Source organism: Cololabis saira, chromosome 1, assembly GCF_033807715.1.
Source record: "Cololabis saira isolate AMF1-May2022 chromosome 1, fColSai1.1, whole genome shotgun sequence".
In the NCBI taxonomy this organism is placed as follows: Eukaryota; Metazoa; Chordata; class Actinopteri; order Beloniformes; family Belonidae; genus Cololabis; species Cololabis saira.
In genome coordinates this window covers 17,201,293-17,217,384 of record NC_084587.1, presented here as the reverse complement: position 1 = coordinate 17,217,384, position 16,092 = coordinate 17,201,293, and the positions used below count along the sequence as shown (strand labels likewise).

General features: G+C 41.6%; 1 protein-coding gene across 1 annotated transcript; it reads left to right on the top strand.

Annotated features, from left to right (window-relative positions):
- Positions 1-681: 681 nt before the first annotated feature.
- rbpja (recombination signal binding protein for immunoglobulin kappa J region a) lies at positions 682-9,374 on the top strand. Its single transcript, XM_061730316.1, has 11 exons — positions 682-775; positions 1,510-1,548; positions 1,651-1,746; positions 1,885-2,050; positions 4,019-4,193; positions 4,330-4,467; positions 4,556-4,668; positions 4,760-4,900; positions 7,532-7,687; positions 7,791-7,894; positions 8,703-9,374. The coding sequence occupies exons 1-11, from the start codon at positions 756-758 to the stop codon at positions 9,013-9,015; spliced, it is 1,461 nt and encodes a 486-aa protein (XP_061586300.1). The 5' UTR covers positions 682-755; the 3' UTR covers positions 9,016-9,374.
- The last annotated feature ends 6,718 nt before the right edge of the window (positions 9,375-16,092 follow it).

Genomic DNA, 16,092 nt, shown 5'->3' with positions numbered 1-16,092 from the left:
CTGTACCCAGATTTAAATGGTAGCAAACAGGGGGGGACTGGGACAAAAATTCAACCATTTTCTGTCCAGACCAGCCCACTACATTATCAGCAGACACCACATAGAAGTCTACAAATTTCACGGCGTCTTCTCATGCATACTACAAAGGAAAGTCATATTTCTTGATAGCAGTGAACAAATAAAGCACATAGCTATGAACTCAAGGACTAAAATTGACAGCTATAGCAATAAATCAATCAATCTTTATTCATTATAGTGTCAAATCACAACAGAAGTTATGTCATGACTAGGGGTGGGACGAGAGCAAACAGTAAAGACAAATGTAGCTCTTATTAACATATAGGCTATAGAATTTAAAAAAAAAAAAAAAAAAAAGTGAAAGGGGCGGCAGTATGAGATAGTCATGGTTATTGAAAGGTGCATTGTTACAGCATATGATTGTGGTTCTGATTATTATCACACAGTGATTGATTACTCTGATTACTCGTCGTGGGAACTGAAACCGTTTTGAAAGTGGTGGAGGGAGAAAAAAAAGTAAAGTCTCGCGATAACAATCGGTTCACCTCATTCATGTCTACTGTGAGAGTTTTCGGATTCTCGCGAGTGTTTAACTTTCCCACGGCTGCTGGTGTGCTCCTCTCCCATCCTCTCCTCCCAGTCTGGTTCCTCTGTTGTGAGGGTTGAGGGGGGATCTCGCGATTGTTGGACTTTCTTTTTTTTTTCGGGGAGGGGGGGGAGGAATAGTTATTCAGAAGATGGCGCCCGTCGTGACGGGGTAAGTGTTGAAATTTTTGTGCACAATGTTAGACGTGGTAAGTGTTTTGCTGCGGCGGAGCTCCGGGAGCCCGTGGTGTGTTCGGGTGTCGGTTTTCGGGCTCAGACTCCGCTCACTCCGCTCAAACCCGGCCCGGGATTCACCACCTTGTGGCTCATTGCGGGGGATAGTTTGACAAAACTACTTTTCGTAGTGTCGCCTTCTTCACTTTCTCTGGCACTTGTGGTGGAAACTCTCACCAGAAAGTTAGTTTCAGCTCCTTCCAAAACTTTTTTGGCAGTTTGAAAAACTTGCACTGAATGCAACATTTACGGAATGACGTATCGTTTAAGTTGTTTGAATAACTTCCAACTTTCTGTAATAGTTATTTTCTTCAGCATACTTTTTTTTTTTGTTTCAAAAAGGGAGGTATTGTTCATGTCGCTTTATTTACATCTTTATATAGTATTACAGCTCTGCAGTGGTCTCTATTCAGATTTTATTTTTAATAAAAAGCTTAGAAAAGAGCCTCTGCAGTGTGTCTGTGTTCATAACAATGCAATGGAAACAACTCCCAATACATTTTAACCAGTATCTTTTACTTATTTTTTTTAATCCACTATCTTTCATTTATTTTTTTAGTGTATTTTATTTTCAGTGTCTGTGGCAAGTTTGCTTGTATCCCTGCTGCAGGAGCCAGCACTGATAAACCATGTGTGTAAACAGCTTTCACTTCTATTGTTTTTGTTTTGCAGGAAGTTTGGTGAGAGTCCTCAGCCTCAACGTTTAACGAGGTATTAAAAAAAATAAATACAGATTTCGTCACCGGATGAATATCCATACATTTTGTTTTACTTATGAATCATTTGTTCACATCTGTTTTGATTTGGTTTCAGGGAGGCCATGAGGAATTACTTGAAGGAAAAAGATGATCAAACCGTGCTCATACTGCATGCAAAAGTTGCTCAAAAGTCTTATGGAAATGAAAAAAGGTTTGCATTTTTTTTTTTTTTTTTTTTTTACATAAAACTGTAATTTTATGAATTTGGTGTATTTTCTATTCAATATAAATGATTTGGAGGACGGTGCTTTGTTTGCTTGCTTATTACTGTTTGGCTTGTGCCGTCCAGGTTTTTCTGTCCTCCGCCGTGTGTGTATCTGATGGGCACCGGCTGGCAGAAGAAGTCAGAGAAAATGGAGAAGGAGGGCTGCACAGAGCAGGAGGCCCAGCCGTGCGCGTTCATCGGGATCGGCAACAGCGAGCAGGAGATGCAGCAACTCCATCTGGAGGGAAAGGTACAAAGTGATTTATCACAGCAGCAACAGTCGTGACAAAGTAGGACGGAGTCTTAGCAGGCAAATGCAACATGTCTTTTTTTCTTCCTGCCATCATTAATTTCACGAAAATGAAAGAAAAAAAAAATATACATGATGTTAAATCCACATCTATGACACCGCACAAATGGAGCAAAATCTCAGCTTTAAGCCCGCGAGGACCATTTCTGCATAAACAAAACACTGTTACAAGACCGACGCGTTATTCTGGTCTGACAATTAAAAGATTTTTCAAACTATTTCAATGCCACAGACAAATGTCCACAGTCGGGACAAAATAATGAAATCATGGCTGCTCATCTCTGCTCTTTTAGATGTGAGTGCACCGCTGGAGTAAGTGGTTGGTGGTTTTTTCCAAGTCCTGGGATTATGACACAATCGAACCCTTTTAGACTCTTTCCGCATGCGAGCTGTGTATTTCCATGACACAAACCTCTGATGCGTCAGCGTCATAAGTCATATTTCAGTGAAAAACTCCACTTCATTCAATTAATTTCAAGTTTCTTGTGACAAAACCAGTTTTGTTCTCTCAGATTGTGTCTTAAGGCTGAGTTATGGTTCTGCGCCAAAACGACGCCGTGCCTACGCCGTAGGGTACGCGTCGACGTGTACCCTATGGCGTAGCCCACGCCGTCACTGACGTGCACCTCCCAAAAATTGTAACTACGCGTCGAGGCGACACAGACCAAACGCAGACCGAGAGGGCTGTGATTGGTTCGCTTGGAAGCAACGCATTTCCGGTTTCCGGTTTGAAGCAGCCGTGAACTTTCAGCGCTCTTTTCTTTGTGTATGTGTGATTTTTTTTATTTTTTTTTTGCACAATAGTCCTTATCTCTTTGATTCACTGTGACCGGAAAAGTCGGATAAACCATACCGGAAAAGATTGCGACCTAGCGGTCACGGGGGGTACTGCACCGCGGCGAAATGGAGTGACGGAGAAGTCCGAAGGGTTCACGACGGCGTTACGGCGTAGGCACGGCGTCGATTTGACGCGGAACCATAATTCAGCCTTAAGCAGTAGAACACAAAAGCAAGACGGGTGAGAGCTACCTTTAGCCGGTGGGCGGGCTTTGTTTCGCTCTGAGTGGATTATGCCTGAAGTGATGCAGATTTGCAAACTATTGCTGCTATTGGCTGTGAAGCTTTCATAGCGGTGTCAATCACCCAAACCTGTCCAGCAGTTCCTGAGATATGACCTTGTGCAAACAGCCACAGTGCAGCAACTGTACCACTAGGGGTGGGCGCATAGTGAGTAAACTGAAGAAGTAAATTTATACAAACACCCTAAAACGCTTTTAATTGAAAGAAATTCAGACACTTAGTACGGAAGCATATTGCATTCACTTGGAAAAAATAAAAAAGCTCTGTTTTTTGCTATCATTTTTCCACCCTGTGTGTCCGTGGATAAAAGCATCTGCTAAATGACAGTAGTAGTACACTTATTTATTCCTCTTATTTTTATTGCTTCCTTTGCACTTTGGTGGGAACATCCCAACCAATCTCATTGTAACCCGAGCACAATGGCAATAAAGTCTATTCTATTCTATTCTATTCTAGTAGTAGTACATAAGAATGCTTTGAATTCCCCATCAGACGCCTCTAAAATTCTAAGTGTCAAAGAGGGATGCACTCTAAAATTGTAATGTTTTGTCAGAAAGTGGCTTTTTATCTAATTTTGCAGTGACCTCGTGCTATGCATCCTTTCTTTTACACTTCTTTCACAATCTCAGGTGTGTTCCCTTGAACTTGAAAGTAGATTAATTCCTATCCACATTACAGTTGCTGAGATGCACATATTTATAAATCTGGTTCATTTTCAAGCAGTAATCTCAAAATTACTGCTTGTGGGCAAACTTGCTCTATAAGAGATATAAAAGGGGGGTTGGGGTGAAGGATAGCCAAACTAAATGTGGATCCTTTATCTTGCAGCACTTCTGCACAGCAAAGACTTTGTACATCAGCGACTCAGACAAGAGGAAGCACTTCATGCTGTCTGTGAAGATGTTGTACGGGAACAGCTCAAGCATCGGAGTCTTCCTCAGCAAGCGGATCAAAGTCATCTCCAAGCCCTCCAAGAAGAAGCAGTCCCTGAAAAATGCAGATTGTGAGTTGTGCGATGCGCCGGCACACGCATGCAACACAAAGAAAGACAGATGTTTGGTGTTTGTTTATTTTCCCATGGCTTTACGTTCAGTTTTGATTTCAGGAAGAGTTTCACTTTGGTCTTTGTTTCTCCTTAGTGTGTATAGCGTCTGGGACTAAAGTGGCCTTGTTCAACCGTCTGCGCTCCCAGACGGTCAGTACCAGGTATCTGCACGTGGAGGGGGGGAACTTTCACGCCAGCTCCCAGCAGTGGGGCGCCTTCTTCATCCACCTCTGTGAGCCACGCTTCACTTTGATCCATTTCCCTCCCCGTTTTCTTCTCACAACGAGTCAACGTTAAAAATGTGTCCGCTGTCTTTCTAGTGGATGATGACGAGTCGGAAGGGGAGGAGTTTGCGGTGAGAGATGGCTACATTCACTACGGTCAGACGGTGAAGTTGGTCTGTTCGGTGACTGGCATGGCCCTACCCAGACTGGTGCGTGAGCCGCCATCCACCGGCGTGTTGGCGCCAGAGTGTTTGTTTATCTCTGCGCTGAGTGATTGGTGTGTTTGCGACGTTTCTTCAGGTCATACGCAAAGTGGACAAACAAGCAGCGTTGATGGATGCGGATGACCCGGTGTCTCAGCTTCACAAGTGTGCCTTCTACCTGAAAGACACTGAGAAGATGTATCTGTGTCTTTCACAGGAGAGGATCATCCAGTTTCAGGTGCAAAAACGAACAACACACACACACACGACCAGGCACTTGTATATTTAAAATTCACAAATATCTTCCAGATATTATTGTTGCTGCTCTACATTTATTTTGTTTCTTTCTATCTTAATGACTTTAATTTGTCACAATAAAATTAGAGTTGCAATGAAAAATGTGTTGCAGCTGAAATAAATAATCAATTATTATCAGATGTCTTATGATGCTGGTGTTCGTGTTTCTTTCAACAACATCAGTTAATACAGAACCCTAAAAAGTTTTAGAAACGTTGATATTTTTCTCTCCGGTTCAGGTGGTTGATGCGACGTATTCTATAACGCTGATGGGAGTGTCTGACTTGTGAGCGCGTCGGGCCAGAACTCCACCGGGAACTTTACAGAGAGCATAAAAAAGTTCAAATACGCAACCAAAAACATGTTTTGCATGTTTGTTTGTTGTTTTTCTTTAGTTTTCCGAGACTAATGCCGAAATGTCTATTAAAGTTTATTAAATTTCTCTCCATAACCGACACCAGTCAGAGCTGCCAGTTTCGCTCAGCGTATGTTTACCGTGATGTCGAGTGTATCCCGCAGAAAGGAAGGCTCTAATTCTCTTCTTTCAAAACAACGTTAACATTTTTGGTTTGCGCCAACCATTTAGGAGTAACGGTAGTGTGAAGCTAATCTATGACAAATAGAGTAAATATTTGTGTCTGACACGCTGGTTCATCTTGTCTGTGGTTGTAGACTGAGGGGAGAAAAAAACACGGACGAAGCACAAGGTCACATGATCATCACATTTGAAGCCTCTTTTTCTTGGTGGGGGGAGGGGACATCCATGTTCCTCCGGAAGCTGAGGGATTACGCCAACTGTAGGTCAATCAAAGTTAGCTGTGGCTACCAGCTCCTTCAGCTGATCCCCACTGAAAAAATCTCAAAAAACAAAAAATCTACAAAAAAGTTCACACCCCTTCAGAGTCATCATGGCAGTGGAATCGCCTTCTGATTGGTCCCAGACTGACCAATTAGAAAAATCATTCTCCGTTGCTACATCCGGGTCAGAATATCCGGTTCCGTCTCTCTCATTCACATCAATGGAAAAAGCGTCTACTTGCCTTGTATCAAAATTTAAATCACTGGAATATTTTTTTAAACTTTAGTCTGTTTTGGATAAAACTATGTTGATGGCCACACCTTCCACCGTGCTATCAGCTAAACTAATCAAAAGATATTGTTTTTGCCAAAAACCTCAGTTTTTTTTAAACTCACTACGTGAGTGTTCCTTTTTATTTATATCCAGTTGCTGTTGATTTTATTTGGTACATTTAATTAGAAATAAAGTGACGTAAAACCCAGTTTTTACAGTGGAAGTGAACGGGAGAAATGCTAGTTTTGTCCGACCTAGCAGCAAGGAAAAGGGTCAATTGAAACCAAGATGTTTTTTTGAACCAGGCTGTAAATTTCTGCTCTAAAGTTGGACACTTTAAGATGGGAGTCTGTGGAGACTCATAACAGCAGGCAAAGTTCCATTTCTCTGCTTTCACATCTTCCCCTTTCAGCTGTTCTCTTCAGGAGGCGCCACTACGAATCATCGTCCTCCATTAACCCGATCCTCCGCATCCTCTTCTCTCACACCAACTACTTTCATGTCCTCTTTCACTTCTGGTGGTTGTTGAATTTCCTTGACATCTTAAACGGTCTCGGAGTTATTGTTATGAGCTCAACAGGGTACTTCAACAGGATGGTCATAAAGGGATTTTAACTTGACCTGGCTTTATTTTTATAGTCTTTTGAGCGGAAAAGCAAAGTTTATCACATATGTGAAATAAATCACATATTTTTGACTGGAGAAATCATTTTCAATGCTTTCTTGGTGGTTGGCAATCTTAGGCCAATTTTAAAACCTAACAGCTAAAAAAATAAGTCTTCAATGATTTTCCATTTGTGAGGCGCGCTCCTCATGAACAGCACAAAAAATGTTTGAATGTCTTCTCATTTAAATTACCTCTAAATCACATATTAAATTATTTTATCAGCGGCCCTATCGGCAGGCCCCGCAATTGTCTGTTTGAAAACCCTGTCCAAGGATGTTTGAGACGAATTTCACACAAAAAGGACCACCTGTCACTGAGGAGCATTCGAATGGGGGCTTTAATATGTCACGCGCACATTCGTATGAAACGTTAAACTGGACCCGCCGCTGCAGACTCCTGGTCACCGTAACCCTTCAAAAGGCTTCAAACGTGACAAGTGGACTTCTTTGTCCTTTGTTCATGAAGACGTTTCCCCTCCAATCCAGAAGACGTGCTCGGTTCAACAGACCGGTGTGGAGTTTTGAGCTTATAAACTGTTAAAATCACAGTAAAATCACTGACCCTCGGTGCCTGCAGCACAGCAGGGAGAAGTAAAGGTGTGATGGGAACTGAAACCGATGTGCCTGTCACTGATCGTATCGGGCCTCCGGGGAGAGACTCGCTCGCAGCAGATGGCTGTTTCACACAAGTGAAGATTACTTGAATAATAATAATCATTAGTAATCGTCAGATGTTATAGGAGCTCAGTTGAGTCTGTTTTTCTTCCTGCTTTGTTGTAAAAGAGACGAGGTGGAAATAATATCTTAAAAGTTTGTTTGTCTGTGTTTTTTCAGGCAACACCTTGCTCCAAAGAGATCAGCAAGGACATGATTAACGATGGAGCTTCCTGGACGATAATTAGCACCGACAAGGCAGAATACACCTTTTTTGAAGGCATGGGCCCGGTCCTAACGCCGGTCACACCCGTCCCTGTGGTGGAGACTCTGCAGGTACACGTGTATGAGCTCATGAGTTTTATCAAAGAGCGCTAAGAATCATCTGGTTCTTAATGTTTATTCCTATTTCTGTGATTATTTTTGTTTGTTTCCAAAGTTGAATGGTGGAGGAGATGTGGCCATGTTGGAGCTGACGGGGCACAATTTCACGCCTAACCTCAGAGTTTGGTTTGGAGATGTGGAGGCAGACACCATGTACAGGTACGGGTGTCTGCAGGCTTTTTGATCTGTGTTTGTTCTCGTTTTATGATGTCATCACTCTCTTGTTGCATCCACCTGCAGAGGTGTCAAGTAACAAAGTACAAATACTTCGTTACCTTACGTAGAAATTTTGGTTATCTATACTTCACTGGAGTAATTATTTTTCAGACGACTTTTTACTTTTACTCCTTACATCTTCACACAATGATCTGTACTTTTTACTCCTTACATTTTAAAAACAGCATCGTTACTCTATTTAATTTCGGCCTTTAAAAAAAAAACTATCCAGTTAAATTGCTCCATCCAGATAGAGTGAATTTGGTTGTGTTGTGGCACAGATGTTCTTGTCCAGTTTTGTTCTTAAATCCGTTGCCCTCAGATTCCTGCAACTAAACTTGGATGTACATTCCAATAAACATTAGGATAAAAGATAACATGCCCTCTGAAGTTTGACTTTTTGCACCATTACAATACTTATAGGCAACTAGTCATCATATCTTCTGCTCTCTGAAACACATGTTAATGCTCAATAGTACACATATATGGTTCTTTAATATATTTGCATTATACTAAGATGCATTCATTTTCAATGGCTTTTGTCCTTAATGGCTTTTTTCCCCCTTACATTACTTTTACTTTTATACTTTAAGTAGTTTTTAAACCAGTACTTTTATACTTTTACTTGAGTAAAGAATTTGAGTTGATACTTCAACTTCTACAGGAGTATTTTTAAACTCGTAGTATCTATACTTCTACCTGAGTAATGAATGTGAATACTTCTGACACCTCTGTCCACCTGGTCCCTCAGGTGTGGAGAGAGCATCCTGTGTGTGGTGCCGGATATCTCTGCCTTCAGGGAGGGCTGGCGTTGGGTGCGGCAGCCGGTGCAAGTCCCCGTCACGCTGGTCCGCAACGACGGGATCATCTACGCCACGGCGCTGACGTTCACGTACACCCCTGAGCCCGGACCCCGACCTCACTGCAGCGCCGCCGGGGCCATCCTGCGCACTCACAGCACGTCTTCCTCATCGCTGCCAGCGTTCACAGCCTCAGCGTCTCTGGGCGGCCTGAAGGACGGCCACAGGCCTTACGGCAGCAGTGACCTGCCGGTGCTGTCGTAGTGGCTGCTGCTTAGAGAAAATGTGGACAAATACTCCAAAGAGGCTGACGGACCTGAGAAAAACTGCAGAGAAGCCCCTGCGCTCTCGTTGGAACAGCTGTGAAATGATGAGGAATCTTTGACGACGTCAAAGAACACACTTGTGCTGAGCGCCTGTACTGTGGCGCCCTCTGGTGGACGGCCGTGGGCATGTCGGACACGTCATGAGCTGCATAGAGATCCTCTCACCTGAAACAAGGTGAAAATGGCAGTTGACTCTCATAACGGGATTTTTAAAACTGCTTTTTATTCGTCTGAGGTTTTGAAGGCTAACTCCACTGTGTTTTCTCTTTTTTTTTTAAATCACTAAGGTCATTTTTTTTACTGTCAGTTTAACTGTTGAGCAAGGGAAATATGAAAGTGTAACATAGTTTTTAAGGACCAAGGAATATTATAATATTTTATTCATATTATATTTTATAAGCTTTTACTGAGGTACATTTTGACATTTTCTGTATATTTCATGATCATTTCCTTTTTGTTACCAAATTAGTTTCATTTCGGTTCAGCTTCTCTAACAGATTCTCCACTCTTCTTACCTCTTTTTTTAATACATACTTGCTCTCATTAATGAACCATGAGAGGTTTTCTGTGCGTGCAACAATGGAAAAGGAATCAATCAGTCTTTGTTTTTGAGGCGGCACTTATGAAAATGAAAGACATGCACATGTCTTCCCACAGTTATTGATTTCTGCTTCTGCTCTTCTGAGACACTGACCAGTTTTTCTCCTGAAATCAACAGTAACACTTTTAATGAATGTAGTATGTGTGTTTGATTACATGTAATATACATGAGTGAGTTCTCTTTTCAAATCTCTGTGTTCCTTTTGCACTCTGGGGTGAAACTCATTTCTAAACATGATCTGTCCATCTTTGTTACAGAGGCCAAACTAGTGGGGAAAAAAGTAGAATAACGTAATATTTTGATAATATTCAAAGAAGAGTGATGGTCATAACTATCTGCTCTTTGAAATCCTGTTCATATTTCAGTGTTGAGCTTTAACAGCAACAGACATTTGGAGAAGCGCTTGGTTTTCCTTTGAGTTTGTGCTGAAGTGTTGGAAGAGGAGCTTTAAGATCATGTGACTTGTAGCTTCATAGCTCCCTTAGAAGTCTGCAGATTTCTCATCAAGATGAACGAAAGCAAGTAAAGTCTTCATACAAACGTTTACGGCTGTGCTCACATGTTATATCTTCGTTTCGTCAAACTTTTTTATCTGCGGTGGCGTGTGTTCTCAGAAAGCATGGGTTAGCGAAGGGAGGAGTTAGTGCTCCATGTTTTCTGAATGATTAGTTTCAAATATCAACAAATGGCTGACCCTGCCTTTAAACATGAAACTAAACTACCAAACAAAAGTAAGAATGTCGCTCTCATTTGAACAACCTCTATATACTGCCTTACATAGAATTTACATTCAATTTTAACTTTAAAATACTGTAAAAAAAAAAAAAAAAATCCCAGAAGGGAAATGTTTGACATTTTGTAATTTATTAATCATATAACAAGGTGGTTTAAATTAATTTGTTTAATATGGCTTTAGTAGTCCCCGTCTATATCAGGTGTTTTAATTTCATGGTAAAGATTATTCTTCTTCAAGAGTCAAACAAAAGTAATAAGTTAGCCATAAAGTAAAGATGTTTTCATTGGGGTTGTCAGTCACTTAAAGGAAACATAGCGTGACCTTTTATTCAAAAGGTAACACAATTTCCAGAGATGATGAAATGTCTGAATGGTCAAAACAACACAGACGTTTGGTTTAAAAAGAAAAGAGCTGTGTTAACCTCTGTTTATGCAATGTATCACCGTCTTATTTGACAGCAGCTTCACAGTTTGTTGGCGATGAAGATGGTGAGGCTGGATAATACCACTCTGAACTGGATCTGTGATGTCACAATACGCTGAAAGAGAACGACTCACTGAATGAAATATTTGCAGACTTGGGCTTTCTCAAACAACATGGCATATGCTATCTAGGGCTTTTGAGTTTGGTGTGACAGGAGTGATTGAGAGTGTAGTTTTGTTTTTTAATTTTACTCTTAATTTGTTTCAAACTGGCCCTGAGTCAGTGGACCCTGAACTTCTATCCAACCGTGCCTGGAATGAGTTTGGTTCTTTCTTTACTGGCAAAATTCAGAAGTCAAGACACTAGTGCTCCTATGGTATTGTAGATGCAGGATATGTGCCGCCTTTGTGTCCACTGAAAGAAACCATGACACAATTTTGTCCAATCAGCCATAAGAACCGGGATGACATCATACCCCACCTGAACTCCACCACTTAATACTCCAACATGTTTTTTTAAGTGTTGCACATTGTATGTTCTCAGAGCTTTTAGATATTGTAAATACGTCTCTGCTTTCAGGTATTTTTACTCAGTGCCTACAAACAGCCGTCATTAAGCCTATTTTAATTTGTCTAGATAGTCACTAGACAGGTCACTTATGAGCAGCTACAGGCCCGTATCAAACTTCCCCTTTCTGAATAAAATCATAGAGAAAAACAGTTTTTCAGTTTTTTTTTTATGTCTTTCAGTCAGGTTTCTACCCACACCACAGCACTGAGACAGGTCCTTAATGCGGTCCACTCCAATACGGATACTTGCAACGTTTTAGTTTTGGTCTTACTGGCTCTCAGTGCTGCAGTCTACACAGTCGACCGTAACATCTTGATCGAAGAACTGGGTGAGAGTTTCTGGCACAAAATAACGTGAAGTCCCCCAAGGTTCATTTCTTGGGTCTCTGTTGTTTAACATCGATATGTTCAAATTTTGAAAAAGGTTACCATAACTACACAGATAACCGCACACATTTATATAATCACCTCGCAAGGAGACTGCAATCCAATTCAAACATTGATCAAATGAATTGATCAAATTAAAGAGTGGATGTGCCAGAATTTTCTTCAGTTAAATGAAGACAAAACAGAAATAATAGTGTTTGGAGCTAAGGAAGAATAATTAAACGTCAGTACTCAGCTTCATGCAGTAAAGCTATAAAACCAATAGTTAAGCCAGAAATCTGAGTGGCTCTGGACTCAGACCTGAATTTAAACGGCTACATTAATACAGTAGTGAAGGCAGTCTGTTATCACCTGAAGAACATATAAAGGATTAAAGGACTGGTGTCTCAGCAGGACTTAGAAAAACTTGTCCAGCTTTTTTCTTCAGTAGACTGGACATTGTAACACTGTTCTCACGGGTCTCCCTAAAATATCCATTAAACAGCAACGGGGTATTTCTTGCATTTCTTTTTTGCTGCATTATTACACATCGTTGCATGCCAGCGGTACATCTTTAGCGAACTACCGGTTTTACACTTCACTGGACTGCTTTCATATCAAATCCCTGGTTCACAGCGTCGGCCCGCTGGTTATTCCCACGTTCTCCACTGTGCCAAGCGCCTGTGTTTTGCTCTGTCAACTCATCGTGTACGCAGCATCTCCCAGCCAGCTGTGATGTCGGTGGGGTCTGGCATGAGTTTAACCTGGAGCTAAAACCACCTCACTGAGTCATCATTCTGGCAGCTTTGTTGCGCTTGTGTTTTGGAATCATTTTTTTTTTTTTTTCCCTCTCATGTCCTGTACTTTGTTTCTGGGTATTCTTTCCCTAAATAGCACCAGGGAAGATGAATAACCTTTCGTCTGTGGCGACACTCTCTTGTCTTAAGTTAGTCAGTCTGCAGAGATTCTTCAGCAAAGTAATAAAAAACAACTTTAAACCTTCAACTTGCAGTCATCTAAAAATATGTATTTCGCTGAAACGCACATGGACTGAACACTCAGTGACTTCCTGCTGAGGCCCTCGTGGATATTTGCCACTTGGGTATGCATCACAGGATAGAGGTCAACTCTGCAACTATTTTTAAACCAGGAGCTGAATTGCTGGAATGAAACCTAACACTTTGTTGCGGTTACAGTTCCTGTGTAGATATGCAGGTTTACATTCTGCTTGGATCTTTAACGGTTTCGACCTATGATTGTTTTTGAACGACGTAGACTGTGTGCATCTGGGGGCTTTTTTTTTACCTTTTTTTTTTTATATACCAGCACATCAAAGAAGTTGCACAGCGCCACACGTAGACATCAAAACTCTGCCGCGCAGCTGCACAAACATTTGTTAAGCCCTTCCGTAGTTTGAGAAACGGCAGACGAGGATATGTGACTTTCAGATGCAGACGGCTCGGCAGTGACATGACATAGGACAGGCTATTCCTGGCATGCCGGTTTTGATCTCAAGCAGTATGTCCCATAATTAAGTTTAAGGGGTTCTGAATAATTGTTTCCAAAGCATCAGTGGGCTCATTGATTCACATTAGTGCTGCTTATGAAAGTAAAGACCCATGTTGAAAGTAAAAATTATGACTTCTAATGTGCAAAAGTTAATATCCCGTTGATTCACCCCTTAATTTTGTTGTGCATCCTTGTATTAATGAATATAACCTTGGATAAGTGGCCGCATGTCACGTTTCTCTGTGTGCCAGTATTTATCTCACAAAAATTAAGCTAAAAAGGAAAAAACTGAAACAAATCTATGATTAAAAGGAGACATTTTAGCAGTTTGCTGTGCTGGAGAATTCAGGTGTGTGTTAACAATGCCAAGAGGGAACAACGTAAGCAATGGGTTTAGAGATACAACTGTTGCGCTGCAGTATTTTTGAACAATTTGGAAAAACTTGGAGTGCAGCATTGCTACTATGAGACAGATTATTCAAGTGGAAAATATTGCTCATAAAAAACAAAGAGGGTCATCTAAAAAAAAAAAAAAGAAGCATTAGAGTTTGGCATCAATGTCCGATGCACAGATGGGATCAGAATAGAGGGTTTACGCTTAAAGCTCAGCATTTCATCAAAAACAGTGTTAATGAGTTGTAATTATTTTGCAGCTAAACGACCTGGGCACCTTGCTGTAATTGAGTCAGTTTTCCACTCATGTGTATGCCCGGCTATTCTCGAGGCAAATGTGATGCCATCTGCCTGACAGCTAAAGCTCGGTCAGAATAGTTCAGGGGGAAATGCAACAAATCACGTTTTGGAACGACTTAGTCAAAGTTCAGACCTCGACCCCACTGAAATGACGTAGCACCTCATCGTTTCAAACAGTTGGAACAATGCTGTACAGAAAAGTTGTTGCAGGGTTATGTTAATAGGCCTTGCAAACTGGCATTTGATGTTGTGAAAATTGTCACGGTTTTGTCAGTTCCTGTAGTATTTTGAAACCAAAGTCTTTGGCTGTGTCCAAAATCCCATACTTCCACCCTAATGAGTATGGAAAAACAGTATGTGAGACTTTTTAGTGCGTCTGAAACATTAGTATGTACTCAATAGTATGCTCTATCCATACTCATTCCGGAGAAATGTATTAGTATGGATTGATGGACACTAGCTAAGCAGAAACTTCCCACAATGCAATGCAGCGGTGTTTGGTTGCTAAGTGCTGCGCAGATACGTATATGTCATAAGTATAATAATGTTATTATATAATATTAATATTATAATATTCGTGTATAATAATATTATATAATGTCATCTTGTTTGAGCCAGAATAAACGGGAAAGAGCGGAGCGGTGCGTGCTGCTGCTGTGACAGGAGTTGTTACCATGGTAACAACTCGCCCTCCCAGCAGCAGGAAGTGTCGTGTGGCTCTGAGTAGTACGTCCGAATTAATGAATACTACTGATATTTACTCAAAAGTGTGCCGAACTTAAGTATACTTTTTGAGTATATACTGTTTAGTATGGCATTTCGGATGCAGCGCAAGTCTTTAGCTGTGTCCCAATTCAGGGGCTGGGTCCTTCTGAGGACGCGGTCTTCGTAGGCCACGCCTTCGAAGACCGCGAAGGCCATACCGAAGGCTGGACGGACGCTAGTGAAATGAGACAGTCTAGCCTGTGGGGGATTTCCTGGTTGCGTCACCAGCTGTTCCCGCCCTTATCCTACGTCACTGAACAAAGTAGAAAGAAAGAAAGATAGACAGACAGCAAGATAGACAGAAAGAAAAAAAGAAAACATGATAGAAAAGAAAGAAAGAACCAAAAAAAAAAAAAGAAATGGAGCCAGAAGTTTTGTTTTTGTTTTTTTTGTTTTTCATTTTGTTGGAGGAGGAAGAGGGGCGTGTCCGCCGGCGCAAATAATATATTTTTCTGAAAAAATTTGAATCTGAAAATATTTTTCTGGAAATGTGTGCGCAATGAATCTTGGGATATGGTGTGCCGCGGAGGATACAACCGATGGATCCTTCAAACAGCGGGAAAAGAAGGCTGCATTTGTGGGCTGCATTTGAAGGAGCCTTCGAAATGGGACAGCCTTCGGTGCGCCGCTGTGACGTTAATCGGCCTTCAAATCCAGCCCTCGAAGGACGCAGCCCCTCAATTGGGACACAGCTTTTGTGTTTCAGTTTTGTCTTGACTTCCCTTGTTCCCATCTGCCCTGATCATCTGCACCTGTGTCTCGTTAACCCCTCTGTTACCCCTTTTACACCAAGCTGGTTCCAGGGCTGGTGCTAGTGCTGGTGCTAGAGCCGGTTCGCGGTTGGTTCTAAGTAAGAACCGTTTGCTTTTACACAAGCTGGTGCTAGCCTGCAGCTGGCCAGAGAGCCACGTCATCACGTCACCACTCCCCCTTGTTTTCATCCCCACCCTGATCAGGAAGCTGAGAGCCAAAAGCTGTTTTAATTTCAGCTGTAGCGCTGTTAATATGGCACTTTATTAAGTTTTAATATTTTTTCAGGTAAAGTAATCTTTAAGATCCCCAACCTGGGCTCAGTTTATCCAAATAACGCCTGTTAAGAAATTTGCTCTGAAAATTTTGGAATTTCTGGCTGACTGCCGGCTCCGGAGCTGATTTATGGTTCCCCGTTAAATCGACGCAGAGCCTACGGCGTAGGGTACGGCGTACGGCGCCCGTCGCCGCGTAACCTACGCCGTAGGGTCTGCGTCGATCGTCACACCATATGAGGAAGCCGACAGTTAAAAGCTGTTTTAATTCCTGCTGTAGCGCTGTTAATATGGCACTTTATTAAGTTTTAATATTTTTTTCAGGCGT